The sequence below is a fragment of the Prunus mume genome, linkage group LG1 (assembly GCF_029339155.1).
Source record: "Prunus mume cultivar Tortuosa linkage group LG1, ASM2933915v1, whole genome shotgun sequence".
NCBI classification, from domain to species: domain Eukaryota; kingdom Viridiplantae; phylum Streptophyta; class Magnoliopsida; order Rosales; family Rosaceae; genus Prunus; species Prunus mume.
In genome coordinates this window covers 13,730,626-13,758,545 of record NC_142698.1, presented here as the reverse complement: position 1 = coordinate 13,758,545, position 27,920 = coordinate 13,730,626, and the positions used below count along the sequence as shown (strand labels likewise).

The following is a 27,920-nucleotide window of genomic DNA, read 5'->3' as shown; positions in this document are numbered from 1 at the left end:
AAATTTTTTTTTTTTTTTTGTTGTTGTTGAAACTTTGTCAACGCTGTTGGAATTTGACGAGTGTGAAAACTCCATTGGTTTTAAGGAGGAGCTCCTCCTAAAGCCTATCATCACTCATTATTATATCCATTTCCTCATTTCTCTTTCCCCTGGTTTGCTAGTTTTTCTCTTTGCTGTTGTTTTTGTGCCAAAACCCTGACTGTTTGAGGGGATTGTTATACCTCCTTAGGATGAATTAGTTAAAGCATATTTTTAGCCTTAATTGATGCTACACTACCATAATCAAACTCATGTGGACATTAATTAAACCTCCAAAATCATGAGATGAATAATAATATTCAATTTCCAGTGAAATGCAGGATGAGACGGCACATTAACCTCCAAAAATAAATAATAAAAAAGAAATCCAAGTTTCTAACTAAAGTCAAAATATGTAGAAATATTAAAATCAGGGTAGATGAAGATCCCTTTAGCATACAAACAAAAACTAATCAGAGACCATTTACAGCTTGCATATTTGTTCTATCAGATCCTGGGTGCTTAGCAGTTAAGAGTTAGATTTACAGAGATGGCTTCAAACCCCGATGCACCGGCTTATGGCTCATCTCTTCCAGCACCAAATGTTCAAGAAATAGTAAGGAGTGACCCTTTGCTGGTCCCTGAAAGATACCTTATTAGGAATGAAGAAGACTTGCCAAAGTGTGGAGATCATATGAGTCATCTTTCTTCTGAGGTTCCTATCATTGATTTCTCTCTGCTCTCAAAAGGGCACAAGGAGGAGCTTAAGAAACTTGACCTGGCTTGCAAAGAATGGGGATTTTTTCAGGTAATTTATCATATTGAATACATACATATACATATACATACATATATATATATATATAATATTATATCATATCTAAGTTAAATAAACTTTTCTGCAGATGGTAAATCATGGAGTGGCAACAGAAGTGTTGCAGGCCATGAAGGATGCTGCGGCAGAGTTCTTTGAGCTTGAGTTGGAAGAGAAGAATAAGATTGCTATGCCACCAGATGACATACAAGGCTACGGGCATACCCATGTGGTCTCAGAAGAGCAAATACTGGACTGGTCTGACTCACTGAGTCTCCTTGTTTACCCGTCCCGGTATAGAAATCTCAAGCTTTGGCCAACCACACCAAAGGAATTCAAGTAAGTTTCTAAGAATCAGGGGAAAAACAGAGCATAGTTTCTTCAAATTTGTTAATACTAATTGACTCCAATGAAATATATTAGAATGTGAGTATTCAACCCAAAATCAATTGGGCGTAGGTGATGAGGCACAAGTTCCTATAAACTATTATGCAAGACTTTAAGTCCCCGACATGGGATTCACACACGATCCACGGTTTATAGTCACTTACTTACATGAAAGACTGAACTAAATTCTAATGTCTTTGTTTTCAATAATTGTATTTGTGAAGGGAGGTTATTGAGGTGTATTCTAGTGAAGTTAGAAAAGTTGGAGAGGAGCTCCTAAGGTCTCTATCTATAATTATGGGGATGGAGAGGGACACTCTTCTTGGACTTCATAAAGAGTTGCTCCAACCTTTGCGGGTGAACTACTATCCTCAATGTTGCATGCCTGATAAAGTACTAGGTCTAAGTCCTCACTCGGACAAAAGCTCAATAACAATACTTATGCAAGAAGACAATGCTACCGGTTTACAGATTCGACAAGCGGGAGAATGGGTTCTGGTGAAGCCAATTCCAAACGCTCTCGTTGTGAATGTTGGAGATGCTATTGAGGTAAAGAAAGAGGTTACAAAAAGTTTTGTGGGCAGAAAAAGAAAACTACAAAAGAGAACAAGGTTTTCTAAGCTTCACATTTATTCTTTTGATGACAGATATGGAGTAACGGGAAGTACAAGAGCATTGAACACAGAGTTGTGACAACTGAAAGTAAGGCAAGATTGTCATATGCATCATTTCTTTTGCCAAATGACGATGTGGAAGTTGAACCATTTGATTCCATGGTGGAGTCGACAGGGTCCGTTCGGATGTACAAGAAAGTCAGATTTGGAGATTATCTGAGGCAAGCGTTTAAGAAGAAAAACGATGGGAAGGCACACATTCAGATGGTGAAGATTGAAAGTTGATTAGCAGATGTTTTAATTTTCAAAAGCGAGAGGGAAAAGGAGAAAGAAAAATTAAAACCAAGCCTTCCATCATAATTGAATTATAAGTTTCTTATATTTTATACATTAAAAACGTTTATGTAACTATAAATGCATATGCATTTGATACTATCCCATTTCCTTGTAATAGCTTAGATTCCTTTTCCGTAAAGTTAGGAAGGCCGTTATCCTCCTTCCAGCTGGCTAGCCACGTGTCTAGGCTAGTGGAATTGTATAAGTACTCAGTAGTCGAGTACAGAGGTTTTCTTATGAATGAAAATGTCCTTCTTTTAATTCCTGAAATTCCTTCTTTACTTTTTCTAGCTAAGGGTCCAATTAGCATTGATAATTGCAGCTCAAAATCATGAATTCATTTTTGGAAATATGAGTGCTAAATTGCTATAAAATAAACAAGTAAATACTGTAAACATAACAGATTTTTACAAAAGGAGAATTGAATTAGAAGAACTTTAATTGAGTCGAGGCAAGTGTTGGACACCTTGACCTTAAGACGAATTACGCACCACACTAGTGCTTATGGTTCACTAGTGTTCGCCTTCTAGGATACAACGACTTTCCTTCTTGTGAAACAAGCACTGCAATTCACAAGGAACTTTGAACCAAATTATGCAAGAACCTCTCGTTGTGAATATGAAAACTCTAATGCTCTCTATAGATGGAAGTCTGTATGTAGTGAATTGATTGAATCATAAAACTACGGAGAGCTTATCTTTATTTCTCCTCCAAGCATAGTCTGAAATATCGATAATATCGACGAAATATCGAGGATATTTCGGTTTTTTCGAATCACGGATATTTCAGAACATATCCATGTACATATCATATAAATATCGACAATATTGATGATAATATCGGAAAATATCGATATCGATGTAAAGGAAAAAAAAAGGAAAAAAATAGAGGAAAAAACACAAAAGGGATTTGAACCCCTCCCATTTTACTCCTCCAATACCTTAACCACCATATATCACTTATGTTTTAGTGATAATATGCTAAAATATTTATATTTATATGGGTGGCATATTAACAATTACATGGAAAACTATTTTGGGGATTTATCATTTGATGAATACTTTTCACAATACACTTACTCTACACATAGAGATGATGAAGACAGTGAAAATTTTGAACTTCATAGGAACTCTATGTGGTACTAAGTCACTCATATATCTTATCATGCACTGTATAATGTAAAATATTATAATAAATCATTATATATAAATGATTATGGTGTGTTTAATATTTTTTTCATTAATTACTACATATTTTCTACACTCACAGTGTTTGCTAGCTCACTGTATAATCAACTTAAATCAGTTAAATCCATCATGTAATGCATTTCCTTATAATTTTTTTGATAAACTAATAGATAATTGACTAAATAAACATTCTCCAAAGTTTCAATAAAAATTTCCAAGTTTTTCTTATAATTTCCGTGGTTTTTATTCAATTTTTATCGATATCAATAATATCCCGATATTTTCATCGAAATTTCCATGTTTTTGGACTACTGATATTTCTAATATCATCGATATTTTAGACCATGCCTCCAAGCACTTCCGTGGAAGAGACCATTTCTCAATAAAGCATAATAAAGCAACCCAATCCCCCTGTTTCTGCCTAGTACTCACCAAGATGTCGATTGCACTTGGTGGAAGATGCAATGTCGGTTTTTCCATGGCCACAAATATGAATGAAGGTTACAGTGTAATCTAGAAAAGTCCATGAGATTAGTGACTGGAAATGCACAGCCAAGTCCGCTGACTTTGGCCATGTAACAATCAACCAAAGAGTAGGTAGCAAATAGCTAACCTACCAAGAGATGAAAAATAGAAGACCAATTAGCCTACCTAAATCAATAGAGATGCTACATTACTAGAAGGCCAACACTCCTCATCCCTTTGCAGATCCCTGAAAATTTCCTCATAATTAGGAATAAAGAAGAAGGCAAGTCAAATAATACTGCGGATACATGTCATCTTTCTTTTGAGATTCCTATTAGGGGTGGCATTTTAAACCGAAAAATCGAAAAACCGCAAAAACCAACCGACAATTTACCGCAATGAAACCGCAATCGCGGTAAACCGAACCGCATTTGCGGTTGCGGTTGCGGTATTTGATTTTCAAAACTTGCGGTTACCGCAAACCGCAAAGTATAGCCACACGGATGATGAAGTTGAATTTTACAAGGAAATAGAACATATGACAAATTGTAAGTAATTAGTTTATTTATACTAATGTTATTTATACTTCTTCTTATAATAAAATGTACTAAACTATGTTGTTTTATTTGTAAATAACATTGGTGCTCAAACAACACAACGGGGTTCTTCAAATCCACTCACCACCAACACTTGAGTTTGTAACTTTAGTTTGTAACATTGGTGCATTGCATTTTTCTTTTAGTTTGTAATTTTAATTAACTTTGAATTTGATTTTTCTTTTTTGTTGTAACTTTAATTCATTTTGCTTTGCATTTTCCTTTTGGTTTATAACTTTAAATGATTTAGAATTGGAATGCTTGAGAAGTTTAAATTTAATTGGAATGCTTGGAATTGTAACTTTAATTTTCTTAGGTTGTGAATGCTTGAGAAGTTGAGAAGATTGTGAATTTATATATGTTTGAGAAATTGAGGTTGTGTATTTATTTAGGTTGTGAATTTATATTTTTGTGAATGCTTGAGAACTCGCGGTTTTAAACCGCTAATTCGCGGTAACCGACCGCAAAACGCGGTCGGTTTGCGGTTTCAAAAATCACCAAACCGCAAATAGTCGGTCGGTTTGCGGTTTGAGTAAAAATTCGCGGTTACCGAACCGCAACCACCCCTAATTCCTATTGTTGATCTTTCTCAGATCTCAAGAGGACACAAGGAGGAGCTCACTACTACAAAAATTGAAATAGACGACGGGAAAACACCGTCGTCCTTTTTGTTTTTCAAACCGTCGTTAAATCGACCGTCATCTTTTTGAATGTCAAACTACGACGGTAATTAACCGTCGTCTATTATATGTAAAAAAGACGATTTTTTAAAGAACCGTCATCTATTAGATGTAAAGACGACGGTTTTTCAAAAGAACCGTAATCTATTATATGTAAAGACGATGGTTTTGTAAAGAACCGTCGTCTATTGTGTCTAAAGACGACGGTTTTTACAAAAAAAAGTGTATTATCTGTAAAACTGACGTAGTGATTTTACTTTTTTTTTTTTTTTTCATAACATTGTTTCTTTCATAAATTCAAGTCCAAATCTACCATTACCCACACCATGCATGTATATAACATTGTTTCTTTCATAAAACTTGAATATTCAATAGTAATTACATAGTTTACCAATCTTGATTCCTACTATATCCATACAAAATACCATATCCATAGCATTTAACCTATACTTATAAAGAGGAAGTACATGTGGTTGCTCATAAATGTTGCCCATTCGATGCAAACTTCTGCTGGACCTTCAATGTCCACACCATGGCTGCCATTATGGTACAGCTCTACCAATCCTACATTTACAAGACAATAAACAATTAATTCAGGAAAAAATACAAAAACAATAACCAGAGCACAAGTGTTGGAGTTTTTTTTTTTTTTTTTTTTTTGTCTAACTAAAGCACTCAAAGCATAATAAAGAAGGAGAAGAAAGCTGAAGGGAAAAAAACACTGGAGCCATTTCTTGAACTCTCTGTTTTTGTTCCTTCTCTCAATATAGGAGGAGACTATTATTCTCCTTAACTTCTCTTCCTACACAGTAGTGCAATTAAGACCTCTATAGTCTTGTTCTCTTACAAACTGAAAAAGAGCTAATCTAATTAGGATAAGAACATCAAACAGAAAGCTTTATCAGATAGAAGAGCAAGCTTATTCAAAGAGCAAACAGCTAGTCAATCCTAAATTGCATAACTAACAAAAATTCTTTATGAAAAGCTTAAACTATAAACCACCAGCGTAACAAAAGTCAGATATCAACATACACTTCACAAAAGGCAGCAAAAAAAAACAAATCCTATGAAAAGGATCACACAGAATTGCAACACCTGGAAAAGGAGACTTCAACTTATTAAACAAACATAGAAATCAGATAGTAACATAATACATAAAGCCAAACGAGAGAATACCTTCTCACTGACAACACTTCCATTTACACCAGCATTCTTGGCAACTAAGAGCTCTTTTAACTATATCTTCTCCAACCTGTAAATTACCGTATGAACCACATCAACAATCGGTTTCCATGCTTCCACTTGCTCCTTAGTCCATATACCAGGAGTATCTGGGTACCTTCTTCGCATATGAAAGAAACAAAAGAGACATCAAATATTAAATAAAGAAAGCACCCTCAAATGAAGCTTAGTTACTTAAACTAAAACATCAAAACTAGAAAGCTGCTCTTCTTCAAATTACCCTTGAGCTGTGTCAGAAACTCCAGTGGCTTCAGCTATGAGAAGACCTCCATTAGATGTTCTCTGAGAGTAATATAAGATGGCATGTGGCTGAGGAACATTTCCGTATGATCTTTGTCTAGTCAATGGTGCTAATACAACTCTACAGAAGACAACCAAAACATAAATCATAAATACAAGCATCACAAGTTTCCTAGCAAAATAGGCAGTATATATTATCAGAAGAACTACACCTACTACATGACCTGTGAATTCTCCAAAGTTGGTCATTGTTCATTAACAACTAAACAGAGGAGACAAATGCATGGTAGAAGAAGATGCTAATCCGGGATTTCGCATTGGCAAAACTACATTTGACAAACACAAAAACTGCCCAGTAAATTAAATTTGACCAAACACAAGCAGTAATTTCATTGTTCTTGCAAGCAAACTGGGACTTTAACCAACCCTGTTTCCAAATTCTACAAAACCCAATAGTCCAAACCTCAACTTAAGCAGAACAAGGCCAGGCTATAGCTAATCTGTGCACCAACAAAATGACCCAACTTACAAATTTACAAAAATATACAAATACAAACCAAAATTCACAAACAAATTTACAAAAAATGAATAAATACTAATAGCACTCATGTGATGCTTCTAGCACTTATATGAATGACATGTTGATCCAATCGGTTCATGCTAAAGTTGATGCGGTTCATGCATAATCTTAAAACCAGAGCAACTTTCCAGGCCCTGCAACTCAACAACAAAGCACTAAAAGGTACAAAAAAAACATATGAACTAGAATTTTTGAACAAAATAAAAGCAAAAAGGTTTAAAAAATGCAACTGCTGAACTATATACAGCTTAAATCAAGTCAGATCTAACCACAAACAAATCGTATATATGTCAATACGCACAGAAATTAAAGAACAAACAAATCGTAACCCTATATCTCAGACAAACAACCATAATAAACAAGAAAAAATTTAAATTTAAATCAAATCAGAAGAATCCTAAGCTAACCCTAGAAAAGTAGCTTCATACCTTTCTGGTCTACGAGGAAGAAGATCTAATCTAAAGCTCGTAAAATGGAAGATGGGAATCCATTTGGGGGCTTAAAAATGGTCGCGACGAGGAAGGGAGATGGCGAACGCGACGAGCTTGGTCGACTGAACGGCACGACGGAGATGGCAATCTCGTCGAACTCGATGTCCACGGAGATGGAGATCTGGGCTAGTTCGGTGGACGATGAGAGGGAGATGTGCTTCATCGATGCGAGAGAGAGGGTTTCGAGCGAGCGAGGGTTTTCTGAAATGGTCCGCGCTCGCAAACTTAAAATGAATTTTTGTTTAGCGCCTCCTAAAAACACGACGGTCCTAATAAGGTATCGTCTTAATTTTAAAAAGGCATTATGTACATATGCTTATCTTATTCGATTACATGGTGAAAACGCGTCAAAAACTGTTCACGTTACTTTCCGTCAGTTTTTGAAGTTAATTCTGACGTTCATCGTTCATCTCCCAAAATTCCGCAATGCAGCTCCTCCCATTTATTCGTTCATCGCATTTTGGGCGCCATCGCCTCCTCCGGCCACCCTGCGACATGGATATCAAAAGAACCAGACGTTGTCCTCTACCACCCTCACATCTCACCGCTGCCAACCGTCGTCGGATCACCGAAAAAGCAAGAAATTGGCCGGTTTTTACCCAAAATCTCCATTGCTCGTTCGGGCGATTCCGAGCACCATTTTCTTCGATCCAGGTATGATTTTTCAACCTCTCGAGTTGTTCTTGCTGCTAGTTGTGTTGGTTAGGAGAAATTTCTTAGTTTTGGAGGGTAAATAAGCGATGAACAGTAACAAAGGGGAGGGCTACTGCTCGGAATTTTGGGGAGATGAACAGAATATTGAACGGAACTTCAAAAAACTGACGGAAAGGGTAACGTGAGATGCTTTTTGCACGCTGGGGGTACTTTGAGACGTTTTCACCACGGTGGTAATCGAGATAAGTTGGAAAGCACAGGGGGCATGTACATAATTAAGCCTTTTAAAAATAAACCCAACACATTGGTGTATTAGGTACCTTACAACGAAGGTTTTATAACATTCGTCGTCTTTTAAAATACCACGACAGTTTTTATATAAAGGATTGTCTATTGAGTGTCGTAGTTTAACAAAAATGTAGTAGTGGCTTAACAAACTAGACCAGGCTTGCAAAGAATGGGGATTCTTTCAGGTGATCGTATCCTAAAAATAACTGCACGATTTTTCTTTTTTGGTCACACAAATAGATCTATGTATTCATATTATCCGTAACCCAAATTTAAAGTCTCACAATGTAGACACTTTATATTGTCAAACAGTCTGGTAAGAGAACATTTATTGTATGATATCGGAGTCCCAACTTTCTGAATTATTGGATTTCTTTTTTTTCAAGTTATGATATTAGAATATTATATATTAATTGTAGGTGGTAAATCATGGAGTGGCAACCGAAGTGTTGCAGGAAATGAAAGATGCTACGGCCAAGTTCTTTGAACTTCCGTTAGAAGAAAAGAACAAAATTCGTATGCCGTCGGATGACTTTCAAGGCTACGGCCAAGCCTATGCAGCTTCCCAAGGGCAGCACTGGACTGGTCTGACGCACTATTTCTCCATGTTTATCCATCCCACCATAGAAAACTCAAGTTTTGGCCAACCTCACCAGAGGGATTGAAGTAATGTTTCTAAACTCAACTTAGGGAATACAAAGTAGGCACATTGTCAATTTCTTCTAATTTGAAAACACTAGTCCATGTTGATGATGTACTTGTAATAGAAATGAGATCTAATGATGCTTCGAATCTTAATGGAATTGAGTTTAATTTTATTGAAATTAATGTTTACTAACTTTTGAGAGTTGAAAATTACCCACACGTGCATGCAATTGAAGCTAGCTAAACTCAATATATAACTTCCAATTTATTGATATACATGTTGTGTTGATGAAGGGATGCCATTGAGGCATATTCAAGTGGAGTAAAAAGAGTTGGAGATGAGCTCCTAAGGTCTCTATCTTTAACTTTGGGGATGGAGAAGGATGCTCTTCTTAAACTACATCAAGAAGTGGTCCAAGTTTTGCGCGTGAACTACTATCCTACATGCCATATGCCTAATAAAGCACTAGGTCTGAGTCCACACTCGGACACAGGCACCATAACCATACTCATGCAAGAAGACAATGTAACCGGATTGCAGATTAGAAAAGAAGGAGAATGGGTTCCCGTGAAGCCAATTCCAAACGCTCTCGTTGTCAATGTTGGAGATGTTATTGAGGTAATTACAGTACTTTTTTTCTCGATGTGATCGTAACACTGTGGCATGGAATTATCAGCTTATTCATGTTATAATATTTATATATTTATTAATACTCTGATGGCGGTGTTATGAACCCAACCAACAGTTTCTCACTATACTATAATTTAAGCTTTATGACAGATTTTGAGTAATGGGAAGTACAAGAGCATTGAACATAGAGCTGTCACAACTGAAACCAAAGCGAGGATATCTTATACATCATTTCTTTTGCCACATCTAGATGTGGAAGTTGAGCCATTTGATCATATTGTGGAGGCATTGGGGTCTCGGAGGTACAAGAAGGTCAAATATGGATACTATCTGGGGAATTCCTTGAAGGGGAAACTTAAGGGGAAGGCACACATTGAAACAGCCAAGATCGGAAGTTAATTAAGCAGATGCTTTGATTTTCAAAAGCCAGAAAAGGAAATTAAAATAAGAAATAGCGAGCATCCCATATGATATATCAATAATATATATATATATATTTATATACTCCCTCTTGTTCTTCTTTTTGTTTTTAAGTCCAATTTGACATTGTTGTGCTGTGAAAATAATCACTTTCAAATTTGCTGTAATAGAAATCAGTGCTAAAAGTGATGTGGGTACAAAAATGAATTTTCTAAGTGTTCGGTAAACTATGATGTAAAAACATTATAGTTATGTATAATAACTTAAATAGACATGATACTGAAAATAAATTTTATTTAACTATTTAGTAAAGCAAGGGGAGGCTATCTTATGCAACATTTCTTTTCCCACATGATGATGTTGAAGTGGAACCATTTGATCATATAGTGGAGTCTCCGGGGTCCCTTCGGATGTATAAGAAAGTTAGATATGGAGACTATCTGAGGCAATCCTTGAAGAGAAAAATGGAGGGGAAGGCACACACTTATGCGGCAAAGACTGCAAGTTAAGAAAGATGGTGTTTCTATTTTAGAAAACCAGAGACAATAAAAAGACTTAAATCAAGTCTCTAATGATCAAATCAGTTTATGTGGCTTTTGTAATACAAAAATAGCATACAGCATCAAGGATGCAGTTTTTGGTTTCTGTCTATGTAAGAAAGAAACCCTATAAAAATTTAATATAGTAAGCTTTCTAATTCAAGTAGCCAAAGCCAAATTACAGGGGATTAATAATAAGGAAAAAGCTTGGCTCCTTAAAATTGAGGAGGAGCTCGTCCTCACCACAAATGTGGTTTTCACAAGTGTCAAATTTTTTTTTCTTTTTTGTTGAAACTTTGTCAACGCTATTGGAATTTGACGAGTCTGTAAACTACATTGGTTTTAAGGAGGAACTCCTCCTAAAGCCTACCATCACTCATTATTATATCCATTTCCCCATTTCTCTTTTCCCTAGTTTGCTAGTTTTTCTCTTGCTGTGGTTTTTGTGCCAAAACCTTGACTGTTTGAGGGAATTGTTAAACCTCCCAAGGATGAATTAGTTAAAGCATATTTTTAGCCTTAATTCATGCTACACTACCATAATCAAACTCATGTGGACACTAATTAAACCTCCAAAATCATGAGATGAATATTAATATTCAATTCCCAGTGAAATGCAGAATGAGACTGCACATTAACCTCCAAAAATGAATAATAAAAAAGAAATAAAGTCAAATATGTAAAAATATTAAAATCAGGGTAGATGAAGATCCCTTTAGCTTACAAACAAAAACTAATCAGAGACCATTTAGAGCTTGCATATTTGTTCTATCAGATCCTGGGTGCTTAGCAGTTAGAGTTAGATTTACAGAGATGGCTTCAAACCCCGATGCACCGGCCTATGGCTCATCTCTTCCAGCACCAAATGTTCAAGAAATAGTAAGGAGTGACCCTTTGCTGGTCCCTGAAAGATACCTTATTAGGAATGAAGAAGACTTGTCAAAGTGTGGAGATCATATGAGTCATCTTTCTTCTGAGGTTCCTATAATTGATTTCTCTCTGCTCTCAAAAGGGCACAAGGAGGAGCTTAAGAAACTTGACCTGGCTTGCAAAGAATGGGGAATTTTTTCAGGTAATTTACCATATTGAATACATACATATACATATACATATATATATATATATAATATTATATCAAATCGAAGTTAAATAAACTTTTCTGCAGATGGTAAATCATGGAGTGGCAACAGAAGTGTTACAGGCCATGAAGGATGCTGCGGCAGAGTTCTTTGAGCTTGAGTTAGAAGAGAAGAATAAGATTGCTATGCCACCAGATGACATACAAGGCTACGGGCATACCCTGTGGTCTCAGAAGAGCAAATACTGGACTGGTCTGACTCACTGAGTCTCTTTGTTTACCCGTCCCGGTATAGAAAGCTCAAGTTTTGGCCAACCACGCCAAAGGAATTCAGGTAAGTTTCTAAAAATCAGGGGGAAAACAGAGTATTGTTTCTTCAAATTTGTTAATACTAATTGACTCTAATGAAATATATTAGAATGTGAGGATTCAACCCAAAATCAATTGGGCATAGGTGAAGAGGTGCAAGTTCCTTTAAACTATTATGCAAGACTTTAATTCCCCAACATGGGATACTTGCATGAAAGACTGAACTAAATTCTAATGTCTATGTTTTCAATTGTTGTATTTGTGAAGGGAGGTTATTGAGGTGTATTCTAGTGAAGTTAGAAAAGTTGGAAAGGAACTCCTAAGGTCTCTATCTATAATTATATGGATGGAGATGGACACTCTTCTTGGACTTCATAAAGAGTTGCTCCAAGCTTTGCGGGTGAACTACTATCCTCAATGTTGCATGCCTGATAAAGTACTAGGTCTAAGTCCTCACTCGGACAAAAGCTCAATAACAATACTTATGCAAGAAGACAATGCGACTGGGTTACAGATTCGACAAGCAAGAGAATGGGTTCCGGTGAAGCCAATTCCAAACGCTCTCGTTGTGAATGTTGGAGATGCTATTGAAGTAAAGAAAGAGGTTACAAAAAGGTTTATTGGGCAGAAAAAGAAAACTACAAAAGAGAACAAGGTTTTCTAAGCTTCACATTTATTCTTTTGATGACAGATATGGAGTAATGGGAAGTACAAGAGCATTGAACACAGAGTTGTGACTGTAAGAATTGATAATTTGTATGTATTGATAATGAAAATAGAATGAGGTACAGAACCTTTATACAAATACAATAGCCAATTAGGGTGCTGAAAACTAGCCTAAATGAATCATTCCTTAATATACACGTCTACATAAAAGGAAGGAACTAAACTAAATATCTGTACAGATCAATGATCAATATTCAAAATTAATCACGTAGATTTAGTTGGGATTTTACGCTCCTCAACACTCCCCTTCAAGTTGGAATGTATGTTGATGATTGCTAACTTGCTGAGTAAAATCGCAAATTGTGGAAGACTCACGGCCTTTGTGAATATGTCTGCTGGTTGTTGTAAGGTGGAAATATGAGCCGTTTTGATCATTCCACTTTGAACCTTTTCTCTCACCAGATGGCAAACAATTTCAATGTGTTTAGTCCGTTCATGAAATACTGGATTCGAAGCAATGTGGAGCGCTGCTTGGTTGTCACAATATAACTTGACTGCATGTGAATGCTTAATGCCTAAATCTTGCAAAATATATCATAACCAAGTAATTTCACAACAAGCAGTAGCCATGGAACGATATTCAGCTTCCGCACTAGATCAGGATACTGTGGTTTGCTTCTTGGTCTTCCAAGAAACCAAAGAATTGCCAAGCAATACACAATACCCGGTAGTAGAACGTCAAGTATCACGACATCGAGCCCAATCCGCATTACAAAAGGCATTTAATTGAATTGGACTATCGGCAGAAAGAAAAATATCTTGCCATGGTGCACGTTTGACATAGTGCAAAACCCGATAAGCTGCCTCTAAGTGTGGTGTTCGTGGCTTATCCATGAACTGGCTTAGAGTGTGAACGGCATACACTAAGTCAGGCCGGGTAATTGTCAAATAGATTAACCTCCCCACAAGCCTTCTATACGAAGACGGATCATCAATGTAGTCGCCATCATGTTTGCTAAAGGACAAATTCTGCTCCATGGATGAATCAGCTGGTTTTTCACCAAGCTGTCCTGCATCCTCTAGTATTTCAAGTGCATACTTGCATTGTGAAAGGGCTATGCCTTTGCAAGAATGAGCAATCTCGATGCCAAGAAAATATTTCAGTTGACCAAGGTCTTTCAATTTGAATTGTTGTAGCAAGTATGACTTGGTTGCTTCAATGTCTTGTAAACTATTCCCTGTCAAAATGATATCATCCACATAGATGAGTAAGGCAGTGAATGTGTTACCTCGGGTTCGGACAAACAATGAATAATCTGCCTTCGCTTGATGATAGCCCGCTTGCTTAAGGGCTGTGGAAAGTTTAATAAACCATTGACGTGAAGCTTGCTTGTGTCCATACTAGGATTTATGAAGCTTGCATACACGAGTCTCCTCTTTTCGTCCGAATCCAGGAGGTAGATGCATATAAACATCTTCATCAAGATCACCATTGAGGAAAGCATTATTGACATCAAGCTGATGCAGATGCCAACGATGCGTGGAAGCAACGGCAAGAAGGAGGTGGACGGTGAAAAGCTTTGCAACAGGGGCAAAAGTTTCCCGGTAGTCCAAACCCTCAACCTGACTATAGCCTTTTGCCACCAAACATGCTTTATACCAAACAAGATAACCATCAGGATGAAGTTTGACCTTGTAAACCCACTTACAACCAATGGGTTTCTTGCCGGGGGGTAAATATTAAAGAGTCCATGTGCCATTAGCTTCGAGGGCAGCCAATTCTTGGGTCATGGCATGACGCCATTGAGGGTCATGATCTGCTTGAACATAAGAGGTGGGTTCTTTAACCGCTGAAAGAGAAGCACTAAAAACACGATGGTGTGGGGAAAAGTGATCATATGTAAGGACATGAGAGAGAGGATGTTTGGTACCTTGGGGTGACGCCGAGTAAGATGATGGGAGAGACCGGGCAGGTAATTTTATGTTGACATGATACTGCTGAAGATAACTGGGCCTGTGGTACGGGCAGTGGTTGAGACACTTGGTGCAAGAGGAGATAGATGTCTGGAAGCAAGAGATCAGTCTGGAAGTGCAAGATCAGTCTTTGGAAGGATAAAGTCAGTCGGAAGCTCAAAGGCAGCCCTAGAAGTGTTTCCAGCACAAGGTCGGGTGCTCGAAACTGTGAACTAGGAAAATTAAGTACAGGAGTTGGGGCATCATCAAAATGGGTGGGATGAGAAGTTGGGAAGACAAGAGAAGAGTCGGTAGCAGAAGATGGAAAAAGGAAAGTAGTTTCATGAAAGATGACATCCCGAGAAATAAAATTTTTACTCGTATTGAGATCATAAACCCGAGAGCCCTTTGTGCCATATGGGTAACCAAGAAAAATGCAACGTGTGGCCCTAACATCAAATTTGGTTGGACGTAGATGATGAGTAGAGGCAAAGCACAAACAACCAAAAACCCTTAAGTGTTCATAGACTTGGGGGTTTTCGGAAAAAGGATTTCGTAAGGAGTTTTTCCTTTAAGGACTTGTGTAGGAGTGCGGTTGATAAGATATGTGGCAGTGAGTATGGCATCCCCCCAAAATTTCTTAGGAAGTTTGGATTAGAAGAGTAAAGCTCGGGCAACATGGAGAAGATGTCGGTGTTTTCTTTCGGCTACTCCATTTTGCTGTGGAGTAGAGACACAACTAGTGTGATGTAAAATCCCTTTATCAGAAAAAAAAAAAAATTGTGTCATTAGAAACTCAGGTCCATTATCACTGCGAACAATTTTAACCTGGTAAGAGAATTATGCTTCAACAAGATTAATAAAGGTAGTAAGCTTTTGGCGTGCATTTGATTTGTGGTGCATTAAATAAACCCATGTACATCTGGAGTAATAATCTACAATGGTTAAAAAGTATTGTGCCTTAGTGATGGAAGGGACATGATAACCACCCCAAATATCAACATGAATTAATTCAAATGGCACAAGTGAATTAATATAACTCAAAGGAAAAGGACGACGAGTTTGTTTAGCTAAAGGACAAACCAAACAATCATCAATGTCACAAAATTTCATGTTTTTAACAGAAAGGGAAAGAACACATAGGCTTTTATTTGAAATATGACCAAGACGTTGATGCCAAAGTCGAGAAGAAGGAACAAGGGCTGAAACAGAATTGCACCCAGCTGTCTTCGCAGTATCAAGATAGTAGAGACCTTCCCTCTCAGTTCCCGTCCCAATCATCTTCCCCGCACGTCGGTCCTGAACAATACAAGATTCATTAGTGAACATTGCAAGACAAGATGAGCTTTTGGTGAGCTTGTTCACAGAGATTAAATTTAATCTAAATGAGGGAACACAAAGCACATTATGAAGAATAAAATCATCCCAGAAATAGATAGTGCCGATGTGGGTGACATTGACAAGGGCATGATCAGGAAGGTACACTTGACGATTAGAGACTGGAGTACATGTAGTCAACAACTTAGGCAAATAAACCATGTGATCGGTGGCACCAGTATCAAAAATCCAGTTGAGTCCACCAATGAAAGCAGAGGTACATAAGGTGTTACCTGAGAGATCACTGGTGCTGGAAGTAGTGCTAACATGATTAGCCAAAACTGTGGGCTTGTTTTGATTGAGGAGAGCAAGGAAGCTCTGGTATTGTGCTGCGGTGAGGTTGTATGATGGAGGAGCTGCAGTGGCCACATGAGTGGCATCAACATGATGGACCGAAGGAGAAAATGACCCCCGACGACCTAGAGAGTCACTGTTGCCGCCAGTGGATTGAGCCTTCTTCAATTTGCAGCATTGGTCAATAGTGTGCCGACGCTAGCCACAATAATCACATTTAAGATGTTCTCGACATGTAGCAGAGGTGTGTCTTGTGGCATCACAACGTTCATACTTAAGATGAGGGTTTTTAGGTGAGAAATTTCCACTAGAATTTCGAGGACCATGAACAACGAAGGCTGCGGCGTCAATGGCTAGTGTTTTCCTTGGGCATGAGTAGAAACTGCCCGTTGCTTTTCATCCTGGGTAATAAGGGAAAAAGCTTTGTTGACTGCAAGAAATGATTCCATTAGTAGGTTTGTCCTCGAACTCTAGCGTATACGTCATTTAATCCCATAAGAAATTTCATGGTCTTTTGGTGCTGGTGGAATTGGAACATCACTTTGGCTGCTCCGCAGTTGCAAGATGGAAGAGAGCAAAGTACATCTCTCGCATCCCATAAGCCCTTCAACTTGGTGTAATAGGCACCAATGGTCATGCTTCCTTGAACGCAGTCATGAATTTCTTGCTTAATATGAAAAAGATGGACACTATTAGCGTGAGAGAATCGTTCCTTCAGATCATTCCATATGTCGGAGGCAACATCGTTATAAATGATGCTCGCACCAATATTCGGGGAGATGGAATTGAGGAGCCAGCTCTTGACGAGATTGTTACAATGTGTCCACTGTTGGAGAGTTGTGGAAGAACCATGTAGAGGCTTCTTAAGGGTGTAATCGACGAAACCTTCTTTGTTTTGGGTGTTGAGCGCCATGAGTATGGAGCGACTCCAAGTTGGATAATTTTCGCCATTCAGGAGTTGTGTGACAAGGACAACCCCTGGTTGATCAGAGTGATGGAGGTGGAGAGGATAATTAGGATCATCATATTTGGGTTGCTCAGGCTTGGCTGAGGCTTGAGAATCAATTTAGGGTTGCTAAGGCTTGGCTGAGGCTTGAGGTGATTCGCTGTCGTTGATCGCCATGGAGGTCAGCGAGAGGACATGCTAGGGTTTGGGTTTGTGTAGGTATAACCTTTGTCACGACCCGACTCCCCTAGCACGATATTGTCCGCTTTGAGTCCCCCTCTCTGCCCTCACGGTTTTGTTTCTGGGAGCTCACGAGCAACTTCCCAGTGGGTCACCCATCCTAGGATTGCTCTATCCCCCAACTCGCTTAACTTCGGAGTTCCTAAGAATCCGAAGCCAGTGAGCTCCCAAAAGGCCTCGTGCTAGGAAGAGAAGTGCCCACACATTTAAGCACTTCACCTTTCCCTCCTCGAGCGATGTGGGATTGCTCACCGTTCTTGTTTCCCCAAGACACGGGTCTTACAACCTTAGGCTGCTAATACCATGTAAGATTTGATAATTCGTATGTATTGATAATGAAAATAGAATGAGGTACAGAACCTTTATACAAATACAATAGCCAATTAGGGTGCTGAAAACTAGCCTAAATGAATCATTCCTTAATATACACGTCTACATAAAAGGAAGGAAATAAACTAAATATCTGTACAGATCAATGATCAATATTCATAATCAATCACGTTGATTTAGTTGGGATTTTAAGCTCCTCAACAGTGACAACTGAAAGTAAGGTGAGATTGTCGTATGCATCATTTCTTTTGCCAAATGACGATGTGGAAGTTGAACCATTTGATTACATGGTGGAGTCGACAGGGTCCGTTCGGATGTACAAGAAAGTCAGATTTGGAGATTATCTTAGGCAAGCGTTTAAGAAGAAAAACGATGGGAAGGCACACATTCAGACGGTGAAGATTGAAAGTTGATTAGCATATGTTTTAATTTTCAAAAGCCAGAGGGAAAAGGAGAAAGAAAAATTAAAACCAAGGTTTCCATCATAATTGAGTTATAAGTTTCTTATATTTTTATTTTATACACTAAACGTTTATGTAATTATTCATGCATATGCATTGATAATTGCAGCTCAAAATCATGAAATCATTGGAAGAAATTTGGAATTTCGTGGACTTAAATAGTATCGCAATTATATATCATGGCCGACGGAAGTAAGAAAAAAGCAAGATCAAGGATATTCAAAGATTTTTACCTAACACTAACACAGTGATAGGCACGCGTCCCAAATCCCGGGGGACCCTACGGAGAGCTTATCTTTATTTCTCCTTCAAGCACTTTTCGTGGAAGAGACCATTTCTTAGTAAAGCAATAATAAAGCAACCCAATCCCCCTGTTTTTACCTAATACTCACCAAGATGTCGATGTCGATTGAACTTGGTAGAAGATAATGTCGGTTTTTCCATGGCCACAAATATGAATAAAGGTTACAGTGTAATCTAGAAAAATCCAAGAGATTAGTGACTGGAAATGCACAGCCAAGTCCACTGACTTTGGCTATGTAACAATTAACCAAAGAGTGGGTAGCAAATAGCTAACCTACCTAGAGATGTAAAATAGAAGACCAGTTAGCCTACCTAAATCAATAGAGATGCTACATTACTAGAAGGCCAACACTCCTCCTCCATTGAAGACAACTCATCTGAAACCTAGTTGGAGCACTAATTTTTTTTAGAACCGAGAGAAACATGAGTTCAACCCCTGATATGTTATTTGCACCAAATGTTCAAGAAATTGTGAGGAGTGACCCTTCGCAGATCCCTGAAAATTTCCTCATAATTAGGAATGAAGAAGAAGGCAAGTCAAATAATACTGCAGATGCATGTCATCTTTCTTCTGAGATTCCTATTGTTGATCTTTCTCTGCTCACAAGAGGACACAAGGAGGAGCTTAACAAACTAGACCAAGCTTGCAAAGAATGGGGATTCTTTCAGGTGATCGTATCCTAAAAATAACTGCACCATATCTTTTTTCAAGTTATGATATTATAATATTATATATTAATTGTAGGTGGTCAATCATGGAGTGGCAACCGACGTGTTGCAGGAAATGAAGGACTCTACGGCCAAGTTCTTTGAACTTCCGTTAGAAGAAAAGAACAAAATTCGTATGCCGTCGGATGAGTTTCAAGGCTACGGCCAAGCCTATGCAGCTTCCCAAGGGCAGACACTGGACTGGTCCGACGCACTGTTTCTCGGTGTTTATCCATCCCACTTTAGAAAACTCAAGTTTTGGCCAACCTCACCAGAGGGATTCAAGTAATGTTTCTAAACTCAACTTAGGGAATACAATAGGCACATTGTCAATTTCTTCTAATTTGAAAACACTACTCCATGTTGATGATGTACTTGTAATAGAAATGAGATCTAATGATGCTTCGAATCTTAATGGAATTGAGTTTAATTTTATTGAAATTAATGTTTACTAACTTTTGAGAGTTGAAAATTACCCATACGCGCATGCAATTGAAGCTAGCTAAACTCAATATATAACTTCCAATTTATTGATATACATGTTGTGTTGATGAAGGGATGCCATTGAGGCATATTCAAGTGGAGTAAAAAGAGTTGGAGATGAGCTCCTAAGGTCTCTATCTTTAACTTTGGGGATGGAGAAGGATGCTCTTCTTAAACTGCATCAAGAAGTGGTCCAAGTTTTGCGCGTGAACTACTATCCTACATGCCATATGCCTGATAAAGTCCTAGGTCTAAGTCCACACTCGGACACAGGTACCATAACCATACTCATGCAAGAAGACAATGTAACCGGATTGCAGATTAGAAAAGAAGGAGAATGGGTTCCCGTGAAGCCAATTCCAAACGCTCTCGTTGTCAATGTTGGAGATGTTATTGAGGTAATTACAGTACTTTTTTTTCTCGATGTGACCGTAACACTGTGGCATGGAATTATCAGCTTATTCATGTTATAATATTTATATATTTATTAATACTCTGATGGCGGTGTTATGAACCCAACCAAAAGTTTCTTACTATACTATAATTTAAGCTTTATGACAGATTTTGAGTAATGGGAAGTACAAGAGCATTGAACATAGAGCTGTCACAACTGAAACCAAAGCGAGGATATCTTATGCATCATTTCTTTTTCCACATCCAGATGTGGAAGTTGAGCCGTTTGAACATATTGTGGAGGCATTGGGGTCTCGGAGGTACAAGAAGGTCAAATATGGAGATTATCTGGGGAATTCCTTGAAGGGGAAACTTAAGGGCAAGTCACACATTGAAACAGCCAAGATTGGAAGTTAATTAAGCAGATGCTTTGATTTTCAAAAGCCAGAAAAAAGAAATCAAGGTTCTTCATGATGACTTTGAGTGGGCTTGTTATATTAAAATAAGAAATAGCATCGAGCATTCCATATGATATATCAATAATATATATACTCCCACTTCTTGTTGTTTTTGTTTTTAAGGGCTAGTTTGGCATTGTTGTGCTATTAAAATAATCACTTTTAAATTTGTTGTGATAGAAATCAGTGCTAAAAGTGATGTGGGTACAAAAATCAATTTTCTGAGTGTTTGGTAAACTATTATGTAAAAGCGTTATAGTTATGTATAATGACTTAAATAGACATGATACTGAAAATAAATTTTTACTTAACTATTTAGTAAAGCAAGGGGAGGCTATCTTATGCAACATTTCTTTTCCCACATGCTGATGTTGAAGTGGAACCATTTGATCATATGGTGGAGTCTCCAGGGTCCCTTCGGATGTACAAGAAAGTTAGATATGGAGACTATCTGAGGCAATCCTTGAAGAGGAAAATGGAGGGGAAGGCACACACTGACGCAGCAAAGACTGCAAGTTAAGAAAGATGGTGTTTCTATTTTAGAAAACCAGAGAAAATAAGAAGACTTAAATCAAGTCTCTAATGATCAAATCAGTTTATGTGGCTTTTGTAATACAAAAATAGCATATAGCATCAAGGATGCAGTTTTTGGTTTCTTGTCTATCTTAATAGTAAGCTTTCTAATTCAAGTAGCGAAAGCCAAATTATAGGGGATTATAATAAGGAAAAAGCTTGGCTCCTTAAAATTGAGGAGGAGCTCCTCCTTATCACCAATGTGGTTTTCACATGTGTCAAATTTATTTTTTTCTTTTTTGTTGAAACTTTGTCAACGCTGTTGGAATTTGACGAGTGTGAAAACTCCTTTGGTTTTAAGGAGGAGCTCCTCCTAAAGCCTATCATCACTCATTATTATATCCATTTCCTCATTTCTCTTTCCCCTGGTTTGCTAGTTTTTCTCTTTGCTGTTGTTTTTGTGCCAAAACCCTGACTGTTTGAGGGGATTGTTATACCTCCTTAGGATGAATTAGTTAAAGCATATTTTTAGCCTTAATTGATGCTACACTACCATAATCAAACTCATGTGGACATTAATTAAACCTCCAAAATCATGAGATGAATAATAATATTCAATTTCCAGTGAAATGCAGGATGAGACGGCACATTAACCTCCAAAAATAAATAATAAAAAAGAAATCCAAGTTTCTAACTAAAGTCAAAATACGTAGAAATATTAAAATCAGGGTAGATGAAGATCCCTTTAGCATACAAACAAAAACTAATCAGAGACCATTTACAGCTTGCATATTTGTTCTATCAGATCCTGGGTGCTTAGCAGTTAGAGTTAGATTTACAGAGATGGCTTCAAACCCCGATGCACCGGCTTATGGCTCATCTCTTCCAGCACCAAATGTTCAAGAAATAGTAAGGAGTGACCCTTTGCTGGTCCCTGAAAGATACCTTATTAGGAATGAAGAAGACTTGCCAAAGTGTGGAGATCATATGAGTCATCTTTCTTCTGAGGTTCCTATCATTGATTTCTCTCTGCTCTCAAAAGGGCACAAGGAGGAGCTTAAGAAACTTGACCTGGCTTGCAAAGAATGGGGATTTTTTCAGGTAATTTATCATATTGAATACATACATATACATATACATATATATATATATATATATTATATCATATCTAAGTTAAATAAACTTTTCTGCAGATGGTAAATCATGGAGTGGCAACAGAAGTGTTGCAGGCCATGAAGGATGCTGCGGCAGAGTTCTTTGAGCTTGAGTTGGAAGAGAAGAATAAGATTGCTATGCCACCAGATGACATACAAGGCTACGGGCATACCCATGTGGTCTCAGAAGAGCAAATACTGGACTGGTCTGACTCACTGAGTCTCTTTGTTTACCCGTCCCGGTATAGAAAGCTCAAGTTTTGGCCAACCACACCAAAGGAATTCAAGTAAGTTTCTAAAAATCAGGGGAAAAACAGAGTATTGTTTCTTCAAATTTGTTAATACTAATTAACTCCAATGAAATATATTAGAATGTGAGCATTTAACCCAAAATCAATTGGGCATAGGTGAAGAGGCACAAGTTCCTTTAAATTATTATGCAAGACTTTAATTCTCCGACATGGGATTCACACATGATCCATGGTTTATAGTCACTTACTTGCATGAAAGACTGAACTAAATTCTAATGTCTATGTTTTCAATAATTGTATTTGTGAAGGGAGGTTATTGAGGTGTATTCTAGTGAAGTTAAAAAAGTTGGAGAGGAGCTCCTAAGGTCTCTATCTATAATTATGGGGATGGAGAGGGACACTCTTCTTGGACTTCATAAAGAGTTGCTCCAAGCTTTGCGGGTGAACTACTATCCTCAATGTTGCATGCCTGATAAAGTACTAGGTCTAAGTCCTCACTCGGACAAAAGCTCAATAACAATACTTATGCAAGAAGACAATGCGACCGGGTTACAAATTCGACAAGCAGGAGAATGGGTTCTGATGAAGCCAATTCCAAACGCTCTCATTGTGAATGTTGGAGATGCTATTGAGGTAAAGAAAGAGGTTTCAAAAAGTTTTATTGGGCAGAAAAAGAAAACTACAAAAGAGAACAAGGTTTTCTAAGCTTCTCATTTATTCTTTTGATGACAGATATGGAGTAACGGGAAGTACAAGAGCATTGAACACAGAGTTGTGACAACCGAAAGTAAGGCGAGATTGTCATATGCATCATTTCTTTTGCCAAATGACGATGTGGAAGTTGAACCATTTGATTACATGGTGGAGTCGACGGGGTCCGTTCGGATGTACAAAAAAGTCAGATATGGAGATTATTTGAGGCAAGCGTTTAAGAAGAAAATTGATGGGAAGGCACACATTCAGACGGTGAAGATTGAAAGTTGATTAGCAGATGTTTTAATTTTCAAAAGCCAGAAGGAAAAGGAGAAATAAAAATTAAAACCAAGCCTTCCATCATAATTGAGTTATAAGTTTCTTATATTTTATACACTAAAAACTTTTATGCAACTATACATGCATATGCATTTGATAGGACCTTCACCCCTCAAGATCACAGAATACTATCCCATTTCCTTGTAATAGCTTAGACTCCTTTTCCGTAAAGTTAGGAAGGCTGCTATCCTCCTTTCAGCTGGCTAGCCACGTGTCTAGGCTAGTGGAATTGTATAAGTACTCAGTAGTCGAGTACAGAGGTTTTCCTATGAATGAAAATGTCCTCCTTTTAATTCCTGAAATTCCTTCTTTACTTTTTTTAGCTAAGGGTCCTATTAGCATTGATAATTGCAGCTCAAAATCATGAAATCATTGTTGGACTGGTCTGACGCACTGTTTCTCAATGTTTATCCATCCCACCATAGAAAATTAAGTAAGGTTCTTCTTGATGACTCCGAGTGGGCTCGTTATATTAAAATAAGAAATAGCATCGAGCATTCCATATGATACATCAATAATATACATACTCCCTCTTGATGTTGTTTTTGTTTTTAAGGGCAAATTTGGCATTGATGTGCTATGAAAATAATCACTTTCAAATTTGTTGTGATAGAAATCAGTGCTAAAAGTGATGTGGGTACAAAAATCAATTTTCTGAGTGTTTGGTAAACTATGATGTAAAAGCGTTATAGTTATGTATAATGACTTAAATAAACATAATACTAGAAATAAATTTTTATTTAACTATTTAGTGAAGAAAAGATTTTCACTTTCATTTATGCAAAGATTGTACCAAAAAATTACACACCCCAAAAATATTTCAACTATTAAATAATAAAGGCAAACAAATAACAAGTTGTGAACTTGTGTACTGCATGTTTGCCACCTATTGTCCAGCCTCAAATGTCTTTAAGCTTCTGTTTCTCAAATGCATTCATCATTGGCAACGTTTCTGATCTTCCTTCCTCTCTCCCTTAATAAATAAAAGAACAGAAAATGCCTAATATTCTTTGGATCGAGATTGGGCTGAACAATCCTCAGCTTTGTTATTCTTCCAGATGACATATCATTCTTCTTCCAGGTTCCTCTGCTATACAGAGCTTTTTCTGAGTTTGCCAAAAACAGTTGAGTTCCTCTCATCATCCGAATCATATTTTTCTGTTTTTGTTTTTGTTTTTGTTTTTTGGGCAGTCTGTTTTGCAAATGGAAAGATGTGGGAGTCTAAATAGAATCTCTTTACCATATTATTATTCGATAATTGATGTAATTTGTTTAAATTGATAAGGATATTGTTGGCATTTTAGAAAATTTCATTAATGAAGCAATGTATCACCGAACAGAGCAGGTATAAAGCAATGTCTTCTTATAATAATAGAACACACCTTTAACAAACATTTCTACCTAACACTCACAATTATATAGAGAACATATATATAGTGTATCTCCCACATGATCTGCACCCTAACAAAAATATACTAAATAAAGTAACGTAGCTCAACCCTCTTATTCTCCTCCTCCATTGAAGGTAACCCATCTGCAACCAATTGACCTGGAGCATTTAGAGCAAGAAAGAAACATATGAGTTCAAACCCTGATATGGCAAGTGTTCAAGAACTGGTCAAGAGTGGACCCTTCGCAGGTCCCTGGAAAATTCCTCGTAAATAGGAATGAAGAAGACGAGCCAAAGAGTGATCTTTCTTCGAAGATCCCTATCATTGATCTTTCTCTGCTCTCTAGAGGGCAGAAAGAGGAGCTTGACAAACTGGACCAGGCTTGCAAAGAATGGGGATTCTTTCAGGTGATCATATCCTAATTGGTAGCGTTATGTACTCCAAACTGAATATTTTATAATTTTTATGACCGCGTAGAAGAAGTGCGGTGCATATCTGAACTAAAATAACTTTATCATATTAGCATTCATCAAACTTATGTTGCTAGAGAAATGTTTATATTTGTCAAACTATGACCACCCAAATTCAGGCATTTCTCATGATGCTTTGTGTGTGATAGTGTTTGAGTCAATGGACATATTTCAAGTTAAATATAAGTCAAACTTTGCATGCACAGGTGGTGAATCATGGAGTGGCAGCAGAAGTATTGCAGGAGATGAAGGATGCGACGGCCAAGTTCTTTCAACTTCCGTTGGAAGAGAAGAACAAGATTCGTATGGCATCCGGTGGGTTTGAAGGCTACGGGCAAGTCGATGGTGTTACCCGAGGGGAGACAATGGACTGGTCTGACCAACTGGTTCTCACTCTTTATCCAGCCCGATACAGGATGCTTAACTCTTGGCCAACAGAGCCAGAGGGATACAAGTAATGTTTCTAAACTTAACTCAGAAAAAAGTGGAAAGTTTTATTAATTTCTTGAAATTTGAAAACACTAGCTAGTGGCATGTATGTTCATGTACTACATTCTACTTTATTATTTTTGGAAAATATTTTTTGAAGATGGTTGACTAATCACAATTTATATGGGCGTGAACCTCAAATACTTGCGAGTATCACATCAATCAACAATTCAAAGTCACCAGCACACGTGCTAGTGATAAACTCTAATTAACTTTCAATTCTTTGATAAATGTTGTGTTGTGTGGATCATGATGAAGGGAGGCTATTGAGGCATATTCAAGTGAAGTTAAAAGAGTTGGAGAGGAGCTCCTAAGGTCTCTATCTTTAATTATGGGGATGGAGAAGCATACCCTTCTTGAACTACATAAAGAGTTGCTCCAAACTCTGCGTGTGAACTACATTCCTCCATGCTCCATGCCTGATAAAGTACTAGGTCTAAGTCCACACTCGGACGCAAGCACCATAACCATACTGATGCAAGAAGACAATGTACCCGGGTTACAGATTCGAAAAGAAGGTGAATGGGTGCCGGTGAAGCCAATTCCAAACGCTCTCGTTGTGAATGTGGGAGATGCTATTGAGGTACGAATTAATGCTAATTCAACTATACAAAAGAAGTGCATTATTTTGTTGAAGCTTCATTGTTGTTATTGTTATGACAGATATGGAGCAATGGGAAGTACAAGAGCATTGAACACAGAGCTGTGGCAAACGAAGGCAAACTCAGGATATCTTATGCTTCATTTCTTTTCCCGCATGTTGACGTGGAAGTTGGACCATTTGACCATATGGTGGAGTCTTCAAGAATGTACAAGAAAGTCAAATATGGAGATTATCTGACGACTGCCTTGAAGAATAAACTTAAGGGAAAGGCACACACTGAAATGGCGAAGACTGGAAGTTGAGCAAATGTTTCAATTTTCAAAAGCCAGACAAAAGTTAAATCAAGTCTTCGTTGATGACTTTGAGTGGCTTGTTAATAAAACGTCATCAAGCATGTTGATTTTGATTTTTCTGTGGCTGTAACAATTTGCAGTTCTCCCTTCTTCTTTTTTATAAATAAAATGAATCTTATGCACTTTGTGCCATTCCAACTTCAAGCTGCCAAACCCCAAATTGTTTTCTGCTCAGCTATGAAACAACTAACAAAATGTGATAATATGCAAAGCAAAAAAAAAACGCTTGAATCTAAAGAGAAATAAAAATTGGTGGGGTAAGGGGGAATGGAATGAAATGACAACAAAATATGTGATGCAGTAAACAGGTTCCATGAGCTAATTTAAGTGACAAGCTCCCATTGGCATCATTATGGCACTAGAACTGCCTTGAACATTTGCAGCTTCTGGTGGAGGACCTGCACTGCACCTAGCAGCAAAGGAGGAGTTTCTTTCATCTCGCGGTACAGGGGGTTTCTATCAGCAGGATTTGGAGCAAAAGCTCTATGCTATGACAGATATGGAGGAAGTACAAGAGCACTGAACATAGAGCTGTCACAACTGAACAAAGCGAGGGATATCTTAAATATGCATAATTTCTTTTGCCACATCAAGGTCTCGGATGTACAAGAAGGTCAAATATATGGAGATTATCTGGGGAGTTCCTTGAAGGGGAAACTTATGGGGGACGGCACACATTGAAACTACAAAGATTTGAAGTCAACGAAGAAAAGGATCCGCATCTATTTTGAAAGGGAAAGCCAGAAAAAGAAAATTAAATAAAGTTTTTCATGATGACTTTGAGTGGGGCTTGTTATTCAAATAGGAAATTGCATCAAGCATCCTATATATATGCAC

At 37.7% G+C, this 27,920-nt stretch overlaps 3 protein-coding genes, 1 long non-coding RNA gene and 4 pseudogenes across 14 annotated transcripts; 6 read left to right on the top strand and 2 right to left on the bottom strand.

The window, feature by feature from the left end:
- Positions 1-428: 428 nt before the first annotated feature.
- LOC148921061 (protein LATERAL BRANCHING OXIDOREDUCTASE 1-like) lies at positions 429-2,430 on the top strand. Of its 2 annotated transcripts, XM_089047770.1 has the most exons (5): positions 429-826; positions 924-1,171; positions 1,444-1,768; positions 1,867-1,921; positions 2,009-2,430. In XM_089047770.1, the coding sequence occupies exons 1-5, from the start codon at positions 569-571 to the stop codon at positions 2,116-2,118; spliced, it is 996 nt and encodes a 331-aa protein (XP_088903896.1). In that variant the 5' UTR covers positions 429-568; the 3' UTR covers positions 2,119-2,430. The 2 variants fall into 2 exon arrangements, with proteins under 2 accessions (XP_088903896.1, XP_088903872.1); XM_089047746.1 differs by having other exon boundaries at positions 437-826; positions 1,867-2,430.
- Positions 2,431-6,277: 3,847 nt separating this feature from the next.
- On the bottom strand, positions 6,278-7,921 carry LOC148921060 (uncharacterized). 2 transcript variants are annotated; one of them, XR_016123227.1, is made up of 3 exons: positions 7,588-7,919; positions 6,560-6,700; positions 6,278-6,436 (listed from the first exon to the last, which is right to left on the bottom strand). It is a non-coding gene; the product is annotated as an uncharacterized LOC148921060 (long non-coding RNA). The 2 variants fall into 2 exon arrangements; XR_016123226.1 differs by having other exon boundaries at positions 6,281-6,439; positions 7,588-7,921.
- A 469-nt stretch (positions 7,922-8,390) lies between these two features.
- On the top strand, positions 8,391-10,291 carry LOC148921059 (protein LATERAL BRANCHING OXIDOREDUCTASE 1-like; annotated as a pseudogene). The gene is made up of 5 exons (XR_016125002.1): positions 8,391-8,480; positions 8,730-8,777; positions 9,012-9,258; positions 9,532-9,856; positions 10,019-10,291. The product of XR_016125002.1 is annotated as a protein LATERAL BRANCHING OXIDOREDUCTASE 1-like (transcript).
- A 1,272-nt stretch (positions 10,292-11,563) lies between these two features.
- LOC107880505 (protein LATERAL BRANCHING OXIDOREDUCTASE 1-like) lies at positions 11,564-18,514 on the top strand (annotated as a pseudogene). The gene is made up of 6 exons (XR_016128418.1): positions 11,564-11,899; positions 11,973-12,239; positions 12,482-12,806; positions 12,906-12,947; position 13,036; positions 18,225-18,514. The product of XR_016128418.1 is annotated as a protein LATERAL BRANCHING OXIDOREDUCTASE 1-like (transcript).
- Positions 16,095-17,789, bottom strand: LOC148921058 (uncharacterized; annotated as a pseudogene).
- A 482-nt stretch (positions 18,515-18,996) lies between the features above and the next one.
- On the top strand, positions 18,997-21,481 carry LOC103339137 (protein LATERAL BRANCHING OXIDOREDUCTASE 1-like). Of its 6 annotated transcripts, none has more exons than XR_016122478.1 (5): positions 18,997-19,453; positions 19,530-19,777; positions 20,049-20,373; positions 20,637-20,831; positions 21,237-21,481. XR_016122478.1 is itself a non-coding variant. In XM_089042212.1 (5 exons), exons 1-4 carry the CDS (start codon positions 19,208-19,210, stop codon positions 20,783-20,785), a joined length of 1,068 nt encoding a protein of 355 aa, XP_088898338.1. In that variant the 5' UTR covers positions 18,997-19,207; the 3' UTR covers positions 20,786-20,831; positions 21,237-21,481. The 6 variants fall into 6 exon arrangements, 4 of the variants coding, with proteins under 4 accessions (XP_088898338.1, XP_088898337.1, XP_008240653.2 ...); XR_016122473.1 differs by having other exon boundaries at positions 21,146-21,481; XM_089042212.1 differs by having other exon boundaries at positions 20,537-20,831.
- A 560-nt stretch (positions 21,482-22,041) lies between these two features.
- LOC103339148 (protein LATERAL BRANCHING OXIDOREDUCTASE 1-like) lies at positions 22,042-24,078 on the top strand. Its single transcript, XM_089042203.1, has 4 exons — positions 22,042-22,440; positions 22,533-22,780; positions 23,053-23,377; positions 23,477-24,078. Exons 1-4 carry the CDS (start codon positions 22,183-22,185, stop codon positions 23,726-23,728), a joined length of 1,083 nt encoding a protein of 360 aa, XP_088898329.1. The 5' UTR covers positions 22,042-22,182; the 3' UTR covers positions 23,729-24,078.
- Positions 24,079-25,333: 1,255 nt separating this feature from the next.
- Positions 25,334-27,227, top strand: LOC103339158 (protein LATERAL BRANCHING OXIDOREDUCTASE 1-like; annotated as a pseudogene). The gene is made up of 4 exons (XR_016128522.1): positions 25,334-25,574; positions 25,844-26,091; positions 26,385-26,709; positions 26,790-27,227. The product of XR_016128522.1 is annotated as a protein LATERAL BRANCHING OXIDOREDUCTASE 1-like (transcript).
- The last annotated feature ends 693 nt before the right edge of the window (positions 27,228-27,920 follow it).

What these genes read in the sequence shown, in the direction of transcription:
- LOC103339137 (XM_089042212.1), top strand. Translation starts at nt 19,208, where the DNA reads ATGAGTTCAACCCCTGATATGTTATTTGCACCAAATGTTCAAGAAATT. An exon ending in AAGAATGGGGATTCTTTCAG is followed by an intron (nt 19,454 to 19,529) that starts GTGATCGTATCC and finishes TATTAATTGTAG; the next exon opens with GTGGTCAATCATGGAGTGGC. An exon ending in ACCTCACCAGAGGGATTCAA is followed by an intron (nt 19,778 to 20,048) that starts GTAATGTTTCTA and finishes GTGTTGATGAAG; the next exon opens with GGATGCCATTGAGGCATATT.
- LOC103339148 (XM_089042203.1), top strand. Translation starts at nt 22,183, where the DNA reads ATGGCTTCAAACCCCGATGCACCGGCTTATGGCTCATCTCTTCCAGCA. An exon ending in AAGAATGGGGATTTTTTCAG is followed by an intron (nt 22,441 to 22,532) that starts GTAATTTATCAT and finishes ACTTTTCTGCAG; the next exon opens with ATGGTAAATCATGGAGTGGC. An exon ending in ATGTTGGAGATGCTATTGAG is followed by an intron (nt 23,378 to 23,476) that starts GTAAAGAAAGAG and finishes TTTTGATGACAG; the next exon opens with ATATGGAGTAACGGGAAGTA.
- LOC148921061 (XM_089047746.1), top strand. Translation starts at nt 569, where the DNA reads ATGGCTTCAAACCCCGATGCACCGGCTTATGGCTCATCTCTTCCAGCA. An exon ending in ACCACACCAAAGGAATTCAA is followed by an intron (nt 1,172 to 1,443) that starts GTAAGTTTCTAA and finishes GTATTTGTGAAG; the next exon opens with GGAGGTTATTGAGGTGTATT. An exon ending in ATGTTGGAGATGCTATTGAG is followed by an intron (nt 1,769 to 1,866) that starts GTAAAGAAAGAG and finishes TTTTGATGACAG; the next exon opens with ATATGGAGTAACGGGAAGTA.